The 15,689-nt window shown below is 36.6% G+C and overlaps 1 protein-coding gene across 1 annotated transcript in view; it reads left to right on the top strand.

Annotated features, from left to right (window-relative positions):
• FAT4 (FAT atypical cadherin 4) overlaps positions 1–15,689 on the top strand; it is a 198,391-nt gene that overhangs the window by 105,330 nt on the left and 77,372 nt on the right. The window contains exons 5-6 of the mRNA XM_075543833.1: positions 3,253–4,175; positions 4,828–5,002. Of these exons, the coding sequence (XP_075399948.1) occupies positions 3,253–4,175; positions 4,828–5,002 (1,098 nt within the window). The remainder of the gene's footprint in view (positions 1–3,252; positions 4,176–4,827; positions 5,003–15,689) is intronic.

The following is a 15,689-nucleotide window of genomic DNA, read 5'->3' as shown; positions in this document are numbered from 1 at the left end:
GGCTACAATAAAAAATCCATTGCCATCAAGTAGCTTCATACTCACAGCAGCCCAATAGAACAAGTAGAATTTCCCCATTGGATTTCAAGGTTGTAAATCTTCTTGGGAATACGACCCTATCTTTCTCCAACACAACAGTGGGCGGGTCAAAACTACCAGCCAGCTGGTGAGTAGCTTAGAGATTCATCACTGTGCCATGGGGGCTTTTTCCAAAGAGCGAGCCCAACGCACTGCCATTGAGTCAACGCTGACTTCTTAGTAGGCTATATTAAGCCCGTTAAATTCAAGTTTAATTAGTAGGCTATATTAAGCCCATGAAATTCAAGTTTAAATTCAACACATAATAGATGTCCTATGAATTCAAAATAATACATTTACTGTTTCATGGCTTAGATACTCAAGGCAAAAGGAGGGATAGAAAATAAGTCTGAGCTCCATATTTGTTCAGTCTGATACAAATGTCCAGGCAGAATTTCAATAGGCCAATGTGCATTTTCTGGATGGAGAGCATAAGCTCTATCTAAGTCAGCCGGGAGTCCTGTTACCAATGGAAAGTCCTTTCCTTACAGTTCCATCAATGAACATTGTCCCTGTGGCCCATCATTCTAGTAATTATGTTTCACTTCCTGAGATGAGAGCTATTTTTATTATTGCAGAATTTTATGCAGTGTGTTTATGCTTATTTTCCCAAAGATAATAATAGTTATTTTCAGTTCCTTTTAATGTCATTTCCTACGGTCTTGTATTTGTTGCTATGGGTTTGCATATAGAAACATTTCTTTTTCTGTTATTTTTGTTTAAATGAAATATTGATTACTTTCCCACCCACACCATGGCTGTTTTGCTGTTTACAACAGGACTATAAAATCTTGGTATCAGGTTCTTTTTTTGCCTTTGAAATTTAACTGTTTACTCAAGAAAGTAACATAAAGGATGAACTAAGTGTGTTCAGATCACTGATTTAATTGCTCACATTCCAATTGATTTATGGAAACAACTATGTTCTATTTTTTCATTATTTCTAATGTCCCTTGACCCAAAGCATGAAAGATTTTGTGTACTTTTACAGCATGGAATTGGCATTGATTTTATTCATATGCTTCATAACTTTGTTTCTCAATAATAATCTTGTATGAATTTTGGCTTCCAAAGAATATGGATTCAATATTTACTGATGGAGTTTGTCATAAAAAATGCAGACAATTCCTTTAGAATATAATTTTATTGCACACAAACACACACATATGCACATTTTTTACTTGGACCAGTTAGTGGAAATTTCTACTCCAGCAAGCCTGTAGAATCTTAAGACAAAGAATAGAAGTAGACTGTTGACCTTTTTCTATTTAGATCTCAAAATTATTTCTCTTCTGCCACTGACTTGCTTTTTGACACCCATTAGCTTTATTTATGCACATTTTTCCTGAACTCTCAACACTTATCATGCTGTATCCTATAACGTATTTGTAGTCTTAAAGAAACTATGCAGGTAACCTTCACAAAAAGACCCTACCTTTCCAAAAGGTTTATCTGAGAACTTTTTGCCAATAAGTCACTATCTGAAAGTTAACCTCATAAATATGTTACTCTTTATTAGGACATAACCATAGCACAGTATATACTGGGCATCAAGTTACAGAAAAGAGCAGTATTAGCATTTTAGTAGGAATAGGCTGAATCTGATAGGAAAGACATTACCAAGCCCTTTGAGTAACCATCTCTTTTCAAAGAACTTGAACAAGAGAAAACAAATCCAGTTTTTAGTCATAGAATTCTGTGAAAGAATATTTTTCAAAGGTGAAACAAAAAAATTGTGACTGGATTGTTATGAAAATATTTTTGGCAAAAAATGGGTGTTAGAACCAGTTAGTGGAATTCAGGAATTCTATAGTTAAAATGGTAACTATATGGAAAATAAGTAATAACCTATTAGCAATTCACTTTAGTTAACAGATTTTAAATACTGGTAGTTATAAAAATTTTTACTAAAGAATGATTATCTGGATGAATGATTCCTTAGCATAACATTCTATTGTAGGCTATTATTTCTAAATTTAGAATACAGCTAATACAAATCTTTATAATAAAACATTAGAATGTACATGAAGAAAGCACCATTGTAAAGCAATGAAAATTAGTGCTTGAAAAGACATTGATTTATTCTCTACAACATCTATGTCATAAGAAACTAATTTCTGAATAATTATTTAAGTTAAATATTTGAAAATTAAAGATGACATGTTTCTAGGAAAAACACAACTATAATAACATGGTATATTAATAGCATGAGCATTTATCTGTAGAACCTTATAATATTTGCTGCTAACATTTCTTTCAAATAATATATTAAAGCATCATGTGTATATATATTTATACACATACACATACATATTAGGTGACATTATAAAGTGCGTGGAAAATGTAGTTATAAGACAATAGAATTTTTCAGAAAAATTTTGAGGCCCCGCATGTGTTTGTATAACAGTGTGTATATATATGTGTGTGTGTGTATATATACATATATATACATACACATACACACACACTGTTTTACATATAGTAAAATCTGAGAGAAATATTTTCTCATAGGTCATTCCTTGACCAGATGCTTAACAAGAATTTAAGAATATTTATTGTTCCTGACAAGAAACATAAAAGTAAACTGAGAGCATCCATGACTAATGCCATACATCAGAAAATTTTATTACCCTTCTCTGAAAATTTGGTGTCAACCTCAATAAATTATTGAAGTTATAAATACTTGACTAATGGCTTAGAATGTGGCATATTTAATGTTGGACCCTCAGGAATTATGGAGTAGAAATAAGGAAATGGACAGAAAATACCCTCCTTTTAGAATATTTTTCTCCTTTTTAGTTATTTTTGTTTGTTTTTGGTTTAACATTTCAACATAGGCAATAGGAAGTAGTAATTGTATCATTGGTTCACCAGATTGTAGACATACTTTCTGATCAAAAGTTAACAGGAAACAGCTGTGTGTGATCTATTGAACAATCAAAGAGAAGTTTATTCCAACTCATATTGGCCCTTCACACACAACACACACACAAAGCCAACCTACAAACAAACAAAAAACCACCTACAGCTTAGCTCTTAGCTATACATCTGGCGTATTGATTGGGGGCATCATATCTGAAGCATGCAAGATTATATGGAGGGATATTTGTTTCAATCTAATGTACAAACGGCCCACATTTCAGAAAATGACTTTTCCCCCTACTTTAATTGCAGGTGTCAACTCCCAATTGGCTTATAGCATTGCTTCAGGTGATAGCTTTGGACAATTTACAGTGGACAAGAATGGAGTACTGAAAGTTTTAAAAGCTTTGGATCGGGAAAGTCAGTCCTTCTACAACCTGGTGGTTCAGGTGCATGACCTACCACAACCTCCAGCCTCCAGATACACAAGCACGGTTCAAGTCTCCATTATTTTATTGGATGTGAATGATAATCCACCATCATTCCTTTCCCCCAAATTGACATACATTCCAGAAAACACTCCAATTGATACTGTTGTTTTCAAAGCTCAAGCAACAGACCCAGACAGCGGTCCAAACAGTTATATTGAGTACACATTGCTAAATCCTTTGGGAAACAAGTTTAGCATTGGGACCATTGATGGTGAAGTGAGGCTCACTGGAGAATTGGATAGAGAAGAGGTGTCTAATTATACCCTAACAGTGGTGGCTACAGACAAAGGTCAACCATCTCTCTCTTCATCTACAGAGGTTGTAGTTATGGTGCTAGATATCAATGACAACAACCCCATTTTTGCACAGACTCTATATAAAGTGGAGATTAATGAAAACACTCTTACTGGAACAGATATAATACAAGTATATGCAGCAGATGGGGATGAAGGTACAAATGGACAGGTCCGCTATGGCATTGTTGATGGAAATGCCAATCAAGAATTTCGGATTGATTCTGTCACAGGTGCCATCACTGTGGTGAAGCCTTTGGATAGAGAGAAGACCCCCACTTACTTTTTATCTGTTCAGGCAACAGACCGGGGCAGTACCCCAAGAACTGATACCTCTACTGTCAACATTGTCCTATTGGATATTAATGATTTTGTTCCAATATTTGAGCTCTCTCCATATTCTGTGAATATCCCGGAGAATTTAAGAACACTGCCTAGTGCAATTCTTCAGGTCAGTATATTTAAACAAATCTTCTTTCACTAAGAGTCTTCCGCTGTGTTCATATTCCTTCCACCTTGTTCTTCATGGTCAACTATAATTGCTCAATTTCAGATATAACAAATCTTGTGTGTGTGGGGGGGGAAAGGCCTGTAAGAATGATGCCCACAAATTTAAGGTTTCCCATAGCTTAAAATATTGCATCTTAGTCTTAGATGTTTAGTCATGCAGATATTTACATATTTTTCAATTTCAGCCTTTGCATTACACTAAATATATGATTTTTCATCAATTTCCTCATGTACAATTTAAAATTTTAATAGCAATAATTGCACATAATAACAAAAATAAGAATTTTGAAAAATTAGCTGCAAAAGCTATTTTCCTTCATCAACAAGTCTTATGGGCTAGACAAAACTATTATTAATTTTTGTGAAGTCTTCGAAAAACACTATGCAAATATATACCCACATTTTTACAGATATAGACGTATGCAATAGATGCTATTCTGCATAATTTTAACCTGAAAACATCAAAATATTTCGTTGAAATATTTCCATCAAGACACATAACTTTGCCTCCTTTTATTTCAAGGGCTAAACAGTGTATCAACATTGTTCTGACATATGACAGTTGTACTTACATGCATTATTCTCTTCAATAGGTTTTGGCAAGAGATGATGACCAAGGCTCCAACAGCAGACTCTCCTATGTTCTATTGGGTGGTAATGAAGACAATTCCTTTATCCTCTCAGCCGGTGGGGAACTCAAAGTAACACAGAGTCTAGATCGGGAAAAGAAGGAGCATTTTATTTTGACCGTCACAGCTACAGATTCAGGTAAAGCAGTTGTAACCTTAATTGTGAATAGTGTGTGTAATATGAGAAACTGAAAAATTTTGTGCTCATGATTAAATAACCATTCGTTGATATCTCCTACTACTTGGAACTTTCTACTATATCTCTATAATTTATAATACTATGTATATAACTTTATAAAATGCATATGTTTGTGGTAATGACGTAAGCACATCAAAGGCAAGCTCTATTCCTGCGAGGAAGCCCTTGCACTGTAAGCTGTCTGAAAGATCAGGGAAATGATACTGTACCACTTGAGCTAGGATACATGTTAGTTTTGAAAACATCCAGAATGGTTAGAGATAAGTTTAGGTTTTTCTAAAATTGCAACAGCAACAACAACAAAAATTAAATATTTAATGAAGCCTGATAGAACTAGAAGACTATAGTTGTCAATTACAATTTTTTCATTAAGTAACTTCTGCGCTGGACTACAAGAGAAATAATGAACAGCACAATCATTACCTTTCAGAGTTGATTGGAAATAGTCATTACATGAAAATATACCAGAAATATCATAAAATATCATTTATTGAAATCTGTTGATGTTGCCATTTAATATATGTATATATATAATCATTTTATTGGGGTTCATACAACCCTTATCACAATCTATACATACATCTATTGTGTCAAGCACATTGGTATATTTGTTGCCATCATCATTCTCGAAACATTTGCTTTCTACTTGATCCCTTGGTATCAGGTCATTTTTGCCCTCCCTCCTCTCTCTTCCCTCCCTCATGTACCCTTGATGATTTATAAATTATTATTGTTTTGCCATATCTTACACTATCCAACATCTCACCCACTTTTCTGTTGTCCGTCCCCCAGAGAGGAGGTTATATGTAGATCCTTGTAATCGATTCCCCCTTTCCACCCTACCCTCCCTCCACTCTCCTGGTATCGCTACTCTCACCACTGGGCCTGAAGGGATCATCTGTACTGGATTCCATTTCCTATCTGTACCCATGTACATCCTCTGGTCTAACCAGATTTGTAAGGTAGAATTGGGATCATGATAATGGGGGGAAGGAAGCATTTAAGAACTAGAGGGGAAAAAAAAGAACTAGAGGAAAGTTGTATGTTTCATCTTGCTGCACTGCACCCTGCCTGACTCATCTCCTCCCCATGACCCTTCTGTAAAGGGATGTAAAGTTTCCCACAGGTGGGCTTTGGGTCCCTAATCTGCACTCTCTCTCATTTACAATGATTTTATTTTTTGTTCCTTGATGCCTCATCCCTGATCTCTTTGACACCTTGTGATCACACAGGCTGGTGTGCTTCTTCCATTTGGGCTTTGTTGCTTCTGAGCTAGATGGCCGCTTGTTTACCTTCAAGCCTTTAAGACCCCAGATGCTATGTCTTTGGATAGCTGGGCACCATCAGCTTTCTCTACGATGTTTGCTTATGCACCCATTTGTCTTCAGTGGTCATATCGGGAAGGTGAACACACAATGTTATGATTTTTTGTTCTTTGATGCCTGATACCTGATTCCTTCGACACCTCATGATCACACAGGCTGGTGTGCTTCTTCCATGTGGGCTTTGTTGCTTCTGAGCTAGATCTCTAGTTGTTTACCTTCAAGCCTTTAAGTCTCAAGATGCTATATCTTTTGATAGCCGAGCACCATCAGCTTTCTTCACCACATTTTCCCATGCACCTATCTGCCTTCAGTGATCATATTGGCAAGGTGAGCATACACTGATATGATTTTTTAAATACTTACTATTCATAAATGCTGAATGCTTCTAACTCAAATTTGAAATGATGAAAATTTTACTAAAGAAATATTAGGAACTGATTACAGTGATAATTGTTTAAATACATTTTCATAAATGATTAATGAAAAATAAGTAATTTAGTTTTTGAAAGATTTATAATTGTAAGACTCATATTGTGTTCATTTGTAGAAGTGAATGTCACAACTCAGCTTGTGTTATAAAACCTAAAAACATTAACAATTTTGGTAAAATTAAAAGACATGTTTGTTGAAATTCTTAGATCAAGGTAGTTTTGCTGAACTATGGAAGGACTGAAGAAAACAACAATTAGTGGGCTTCAAAAAGTTCACAAAAATTGAATTAAAAGATAAAAATCACAATATAAACTTCATTTCTCAAAATAACTCCATCAAGATTGAGACATGTCTGTAAGTGATGATACCAGCAATTTATCGCTCTCCAAATAATTGAGTGTTCTTAGAATTTAACTATGTCACAACAGTGGGTTTTTTTGTACTGTTTAATGAGGAAAAATGAACCCAAGTCACCCTCCCTGCTCTCAAGTCAATGCTGACCCATAGCAACCCTATATGATAATGAAGAACTGCCGGTATGAGTTTCCAAGACTGTAACTCTTTATGGAAGTATAAAGCTCTGTCTTTCTCCTAAAGAGTGACTGGTGGCTTCAAAGTGCTGGCCTTGCTATTTGCATACATACTCCAAGAAAACTAGGTGTCCTTTAAAAAATTTTTTTTCAGATTAGGAAACAAAAAGATATCAGTGGTAGGTTTATTGTTCCAATCTGGCCAATAGGAACACATGGGATTAATCAAGTCACAGCTTGATTGGAGGGCAAAGAGATAAATGACCCTGCAAGGCCTATCCCCGCTCTCTTACTCTGTGGTGATTGGAGGATGCTGGAATGTGTTGCTGCTTTAGGTAGTTCTCTGCCTCAATTTATAAGCTACACTACCTCTGGGCATAGCCCACCCCTAGATTATGTTGCTAGAGCTTGAGGCTCCTTCAAGATCAGCTTCCCCATGCTACTGGTGTGTACATCTCTTGAGCTTGAGGTTGTGGATCTTGCAGCCTTTTATTAGTTACATTGTACCACCCAGACCTGCTTCATTAAGCTCCTGAGTGACTAAATGTTGGTGACCCACCCTATTGTTTTCTGCTTGTGGGCAGACTGCTTGCCTTGCCCATGGGAGGACTCTACTGTCTGCTTCCTTGACCTTAGACCCAACAGCTCATGTGAGTTGATGGACGTCCAGTATATCAATGTTGCACAGAAATGAATTGAAATGAACCCTCTGCACTGCTGTACTAATTAGCTGTTTACATTCATTCTTGATGCTTAAATCCATCTATCTATCTATCTATCTATCTATCTATCTATCTATCTATCTATCTATCTATCTGTCATCTATGTGTCTATAATCACGTGTGTCCTGGTTTGGCATCTCTAGAGAACCCCGCATAACACAATATCAGAAGGGGGGAATCAAGAAGGTAAACTGCAGGCTTCGTGATTAGGCACTAGGTTCTCACCATTGTGATGTGGCTCCTTCTGACTCTCACAAACTAGTCCTTGTTAATGAAAGGAGTGAGCATTTTTGTAGGGGAGGTCTCTCTGGTGAGGTTTCCACTGAAAATGCCTAGCTAAAGTTTTGACTAAACTTTCTCAAAACACTCTTCTAATGTTGTTGTTCTTATTAGGTGCCATTGAGTCAGCTCTGGCCCAGAGTGACCTTATGTATAGCAGAATGTAAACACTACATGGTCTTGTGCCATCCTCGTAATTGTCCCTCTGCCTGAGCCCATTGTTGTAGTCACTGTGTCAATCCATCTAATTCAGGGCATTCCTCCTTTTCTCTGACTCTCTACTTTACCAAACATGATGCCCTTCTCCAGGGACCCATCTCTCTTGAAGTATACCCAAAGCATGTAAGTGTTGCCATCCTTTCCCCTTGGGAGCTTCCTGCCCTTAACTTCTTGCAACCCAGATTGGTTGGACTTTTAGTTCTCCTTGGAGCATTCGATATCATTCTCTAGCAGCACAATTAAAATGCATCAATTCTACAGCCTTTCTCATTCACTGTCTATTGTTCACTTGCATATGATGCAATGGAGAACACCATACGGTGGGCCAGGTGCACCTTAGTCCTCAAAGTAATATCCTTGTTCCTCAGTATAGAGGTCTTGTGCAGCATCTTTACCTAATGCAAAGTCTTTTGATATCTTCAGTGCTGCCTCTGTGAGCATTGACTGTGGATCTAAGAAAGACAAAATCTGTGATAACTCCAACTTTTTTCCATTTATCACGATGTTACTTATTGTTCCCGATGGATGATTTTGGTCTTCCTTACATCAAGTTGTAATCCATACTGGAGGCTATAATCCTTGATCTACATCAATAAGTGCTTCAATTTCTCTTCACTTTCAGCAAGCACGGGTTGTTAATAATCTTCATATTTCAGGTTGTTAATAAGTCTTCCTCTAATCCGGATGTCACATTCTTCTTCATATAATCCTGCTGAATTTATGACTTGCTCAGCATACAGATTGAACAAGATGGTGAGAGGATACAACCCTGATGCACACTTTTCTGATTTTAAACCATGAAGTATTCCTTTGTTCTGTTCCTACAACTGCCTCTTGATCCAAGTTCCAAATGAGTGCAATGAAGTTTTCTGGAATTCCCATTCTTCTCAAGGCTATCTGCACTGTCGACTCTCCTATTCAGCAAATGGTATTCTTTACAGGAGCCCTAGTGGTATAATGGTTGCACATTGAGCTGATAAATTAAAAGGTCAGCCTTTTGAAGCCACCAGTCACTCCACTGAAGGATGACAGAACTTCTTATTACACCCAGAAAGACTTACAGTCTCAGAAACTCAAAAGGGCAGTTCTATCCTGTCCTATATGGTCACTAAGAATCAGCATTGGCCCGATGACAGTGAGTTCTTTATTATAATTCTTTGACCCTTCAGAAAGTAAATAAGCAAAATGCCTTGACATGACCTCTGCTCTTATTGGTCTGCTTTATCTTTGACTGAACCGCTTCTGTCCAACCCTTGGGAGGGATTCATTTTATTGTGTTTTGACTTCAGGGTCATCCTGGTTAAGCTATGTTTCATTCTCGATTACAATTTTTCCAAGAATTGATTTAGCACCTTGATCTTACTTGTTTAAAATTTCCATCAAAATTTTTTATCACTAGCTGATCTGGGTACTATAGTTTTAGACCTTACTGAATGGATAGTTTGCTCAACTTTAATTTTGAGTCAGAACTTTGCAAGTTGAATCAATTGACATGTCTATGGTATTGCCTATTGTTTCGGATGTTAATTATCAATCCTCTTAAATGAGGGACCACAGGATTGTTTCCCAGCTAACTGATGTGGATGATTTATTGCTATGATAATTCACTGATTTCTTGAGGATTTGTCCCCCAAAGTATTTAATAAAGTTAGAATGAGTGATTTTACCACTTTTCATCCAAGCTTCACCATACATTTGATATTTGCTCTTGCTCTCATTTTAGCAGAATTCATGTTGCTGTCAAAGGGGTTCTTTTTAAACGGTTGTCTTTTCCTTCTTAGTGTCTCAAACTAGGGATTTTATAGACATGTTATAATAAGTTAGTACAAAAATGAAATCTATGCATTTTTTTCATGAAACATTTTCACGAATGTTTTGACTCCTTGTATACTTGTATATGACAGTACTTCCAAAAAGTTCGTGGAAAAATAGAATTGAAAGATAACAGAATTTTCCCATGAATCATAAAAAAAAGCCCTTCCATATGCCATATACGTAAAGCACAGCCAGCAAAAGAGTTAGCATTTTATACTTGTCAGCTGTTTCATGAGATAAAAGTGTAGCAGCCTGCTTTCATGAAGCCTACAGCTTTGGATAGGTTCCCCAGAGACACTAATCTTTGGAAAAGTGGTAAAGTAGAAGGGCAACAAAGCAGAGGAAAACTGTCACTAAGATGGTTTAAACTGCAACAATAAGATCAAGCATGACAATTTTGAGGATGCTGCAGGAGTTAACAGTGTTTAATCCTGTTGCACATACAGTCACTACAATGGACTCAAGGCAACTACAAAACACAACTTTGGAAACACGATGAATGGGGGTTTTCTATGTAACTTTGAATCAGAATTTACTTGACAACAATGAGTTCAAGTTTTTGATTTAAATTTATATATAAACTTTATATCTATTAAGCTTTATACATGTTCACATTTATAAAAATATATGTATAGATATATGTCAATATAGATTTCTTGTTACTTATAGAGATAAAATTTGTGAGCTTTAAATGGGCTTTTTGTAAATTGTGAAATTTTTTTATTAATATATTAGTATTTTTAGTTATATATGATTAATTTTAGAGTATATAGCAACATTTTTCATGGTATCATTTTGCATGAAAGAAGAGGAAGCTTTGTATTATGGGTTAAAATATGTAAATGTATTTACAAAATAGTGCCACTGATTATTGTTTTATATATATATATATATATATATATATATATATTTGTCTTTTCTTTTTGAGATGTTATTTGAGTCTATTCCTTTGTGAAGGAAACAATGTTCCCAGTATATTTTAGAATACGCAAGTATAGTAATATTACATTATATGCAAACTGTTATCAATCCTGAGCTAATCTGAATAGAATTGAGTGCATTAATCTCATAAAGTCAAGTTATTCTGGAATATATTTTATTAGTTAGGTAATTAGTATTGCCCTTTAATTGTAACACAGCACTAAAGCTAAGCATTCTTATGTAGAAACATATCATCATTACTTTGTTTCCCAATCCAATCAAATATTTCAAAAGTTATTTGGAGAAAGAAAATGAAACTGAGTAAAATTGGGTAGAGATTTGGAACCAAGATCTTATGAATAGCTAAATCTTGATCAGCTTCACATTCCTCTTCCATTTTAGAAGAAATGTGTGGTAAAGTCATTTACAAACCTACATGTGAACTCTCTGTGGAAATAAAATGGAGAAAACAGTACCAGGAATCTAGAAATTCCAATCACTGGAAAACTCTCTTGAGAAATGATGTGTCATTATGTGGGTTGTAATATGATTTTGAGTCAGTGGCCCCATATGGGGTGCCCAATCATGCACAGGCCACAAAAAATGCTCATCAAGGAGCTGTGATTTGGAACATTCAGAGTTGCAAAACAAGGGGGGAGAAGGGGTGTCAAGAACAGGAAACAATGTGAGCATATGCTCCTTCGTCATCCAAATCATCCTGAGAATTTGACATTTGTATTGTGTGCTTATGGAACGAATGGGAAATGTTGTGAAAGGAAAGGGGTTGTTTTTCTTTTTCTCATTCCTTTTAAAATAGTGTTATTGGCACATATGAAATCATTTCAAAAAGAATTTTACAACCATTGCTACCATAAATCTTAGAACATTTTCTTCTTTTTTGTACTTATAGTTTTAATTCCCCATTTCTCCCAATCATCCCCCCCATCTCTAAAAAACCATTAGTTTAATCACACTCTTTATGGATTTAACTCTTCTGGATTTCATAATCAGAAAAACATTTATTTTTTTTAAACTAAAAACACACTGAACCATGATGCTTCAGGGGACAGCACTGGAGACACAGTGTGGGAATAGTGCACGGTCTGGCCCTATACACACTCAGGCAAGGTACTGAGGGCATGCAGCAGGGCAGAAGGGGGAGCAGAGTGATGAAAAACCTGGGGAATACCAGAAATGACTTGGGAGACAGAGTGTGGCACCCCATCAGACTTGACTGGAAAACACTTGTAAAGGTCAACAAAGAGAATTTGAGCTACTTATGGGCTTTTCCATTTTTGTTAGTGGCTTTCTTTTTGTTATTGTTAATTGGTTCTTGCTTTCTGCTGTTGTTGTTATTGTTTTGTTGTTTTTACTTCCTTTGTTGTTTTGTTTGACTTTGCCTTATTTTTGCACTTATTACTGTATCCACATGTCTATCTAGATAAGATAACTGGGATAAACAATTTGGGTAAGAAAAGAACAGAACCCAATGGTTCAGGGGGATACAGGTGAAGGGGAAATGGAAGAAAAGAAGGTGTGGGGACCAAGTTAGGGACAGGGTAACAACAAGTGAACTAAAATCAGTGGAAGAAGGTCATTGGATGTCCAGTGGGGCTCAATCAAGGGCAATGTAGCAGTGCGGAATTATTAAACCCAAATGAAGGCCGAACATGATGGTGGGACACGAGGGAAGTAAAAAGGAAATAAAGGAAAGAACCAGGAGGCAAAGTGCATTTATAGAAGCCTAAATACAAGCACGTACATTTGTTTTATTTATATATATATGTATATATATACATATGAATTAAGGTTAAAGATGGACTTTGGGCCTCAATTCAACTACTCCCTTAACACAAGAATACGTTGTTCTAACAATCCGTCATTCTGTGATGCTCACCTTTCCCACACGATCGCTGAACGCAAAATGGGTTCATTAGCAAATGTGTTGAAGATAGGTGATGGTGCCTGACTATTGAAAGATACAGCATCTGGGGTCTTAAAGGCTTGAAGATTAACAAGCATCCATCTAGCTGAGAAGCAACAAAGCCCACATGAAATAAGCACAGCAGACTGTGTAATAATGATATGTCAATGGGATCAGGTATCAGGCTTCTAAGACCCAGAATAAAACCATACCCAAGGTGAATGAAGCAGGGGTTGGGGGGGTGTGGTGGTGGGGGCTATGTAATGGAGACTCAATGCTCATCTGTAGACAATTGGACATCTCTTCACTGAGGGGTCATAGGAACGAGATGAGCCAGTCAGGGTGCACCGATGAAACACACAACTTTCCTCTAGCTCTGTGTGCTTTACTCCTACAACTATCATGACCTCAGTTCTACCTTTCAAACTGAATTAGACCAGAGCATGCACACTGCTAAAGATAAGAGCCCACAAACACAGGGAATCCAGGATAGATAAACCCCTCAGGGCCAACAAGGAGAGTACAGATACCAGGAGGATTAGGGGAGGATAGGGGGAAAAAGGGGAATTGATCACAAGGCTCAAGCAAGGTCCCCCTCCCAGGGGGACAAATAACAGAAAAGTGGGTGAGGGGTGATGGAGGACGATGTAAGACATGGAAAAAAATAATCTATAACTTATCAAGTGTTCATGAGGGAGAGCAGGCAGGGGGTGTGGAAGAAATGGGGAGCTGATATCAGGGGTTCAAGTGGGAAGAGAATGCTTTGAAAATGATTATGGCAGAATTTGTGCAAATGTGCTAGACCATTGGATAAATGTATGGATTGTGATGAGATGTAAGAGGCCCCAATAAAAGTTTTTTTTTTTTAACTAACAACAGTAACAAATCAAAATAGAGAAACATCTCAGTTGGAAAGAAATACTAAAAGTAGGAAATATTAAAACCTAGAATGACTTTAAAATGGGTCAAAAGGGGGATTAGATATTACATTTTTACCTAAGTATATCTCCCATAATTGCCTTTACAATGCTGTCTGATAACCAGGCTATTCCTGCCCCTCCAATATGATCAATGGGAATTCGTAGGAAGCTTAATCTATGTATGGATCCTGCACGTGTATCTTAAGTTTCCACTGTTGTCCTTAGTCCTTTGCAAATTAAGTGTTCATAATTTAAGCTCTGATACCATTCCCTCATTCAGATTTGGATTATATTATTTACAATCCTTGAATCGCACAGTCTGGTTTGCTTCTTCCAACTTAGTAAACTTAGCTGATTCCTCACATAGATGGCTGTTTGAAGACAACCTTTCAGACCTCAGATGTTATTCTTCATAGTAGCCAGGCAGCATAGTTTCTTCATCACAATTTGCTATAGCACTCATATCTTCAGTGAACACATCATAAGGGTGAGTATCAAGTGGGGTTATGTCATAAAAACAAATTGTTCTAGGTTGAACCTAGAATTAAGTAGGGGCCCCAAATCTATTCATATATCTGTGGTTTATATATGTCTCTCAATCACCTTAGAAACATCATTGTCATTTTATATTAGAGAACATTATCAATCACCTCCCTGGGGAATAAGGTAATTGTTTTGGTAATTTCATTAATTTAGCCAATGGTATAGAATTTAAAATACAGTTGAGAAAAGGAAATTAGACAATTATAGTCTGGCTATGAACCTCGATACATGCGTTATCAACTTGTATAGATTATACTCTTAAGTGACTAGCCACTAGTTACACAAACAATGGGGGTTGGTGATTAGGGAAAACTCATCTCAGAGAAGGCAACTCCATTTTAATTGGTAGAAAATGGTGAGGAGAAACTCCTCATTGGGGAAATACAGACACTTAACAACCTTTATATAGAACCTAAGGAAAGAACATGCCTGGTACTATGTTCCTAAGTGGACAATTTTGACCTGGTTTCTATCCAGCCCTTGGTGACCCAGGCCATGTGCTATAGATTACTGGGACTTTACACTGTTCTTTTGAGGTGCACAAGTATAGACCACAGCAGAAGGACTAAATGTGTAAAACCCACTTAGTGATCTGGACTGTACCTCAAACTTACCTGTAGCTCTTAGAGTTAAGGCTGAAACACCATAAATTGAGAAGAAGCTGGTAACAGCTATTCCCAGAGTATAGAATTGGTGATCATTAGACTTTGGTTCTGATTTGTTGCCTTGAGGGCACCCAATGTATGGTATGCCTGAACTACCACACACTTAGTTTAATTCCCGCTTTGCTTTATTATTGTATGTCTTAATCTGGCAGTCATGATTCTGTCAATGTCAGTGATTTCTTTAAATGTACAGTTGACCTTAGACAACTCGAGGTTGAACTGCAAAGGCCAAATTATATGCAGATGTTTTTTCTTGTGGCTATTTTGGCAAATGCTGTGAAAGCCCTTTGTGATGATAATCATCTGTCCTCGTGCAACTCATCTTTCCTGTG

This window comes from Tenrec ecaudatus, chromosome 3, assembly GCF_050624435.1.
Source record: "Tenrec ecaudatus isolate mTenEca1 chromosome 3, mTenEca1.hap1, whole genome shotgun sequence".
Classification (NCBI taxonomy): domain Eukaryota; kingdom Metazoa; phylum Chordata; class Mammalia; order Afrosoricida; family Tenrecidae; genus Tenrec; species Tenrec ecaudatus.
Note: the sequence above shows the minus strand (reverse complement) of the source record. Positions and strands in the feature narration are given on the sequence as shown.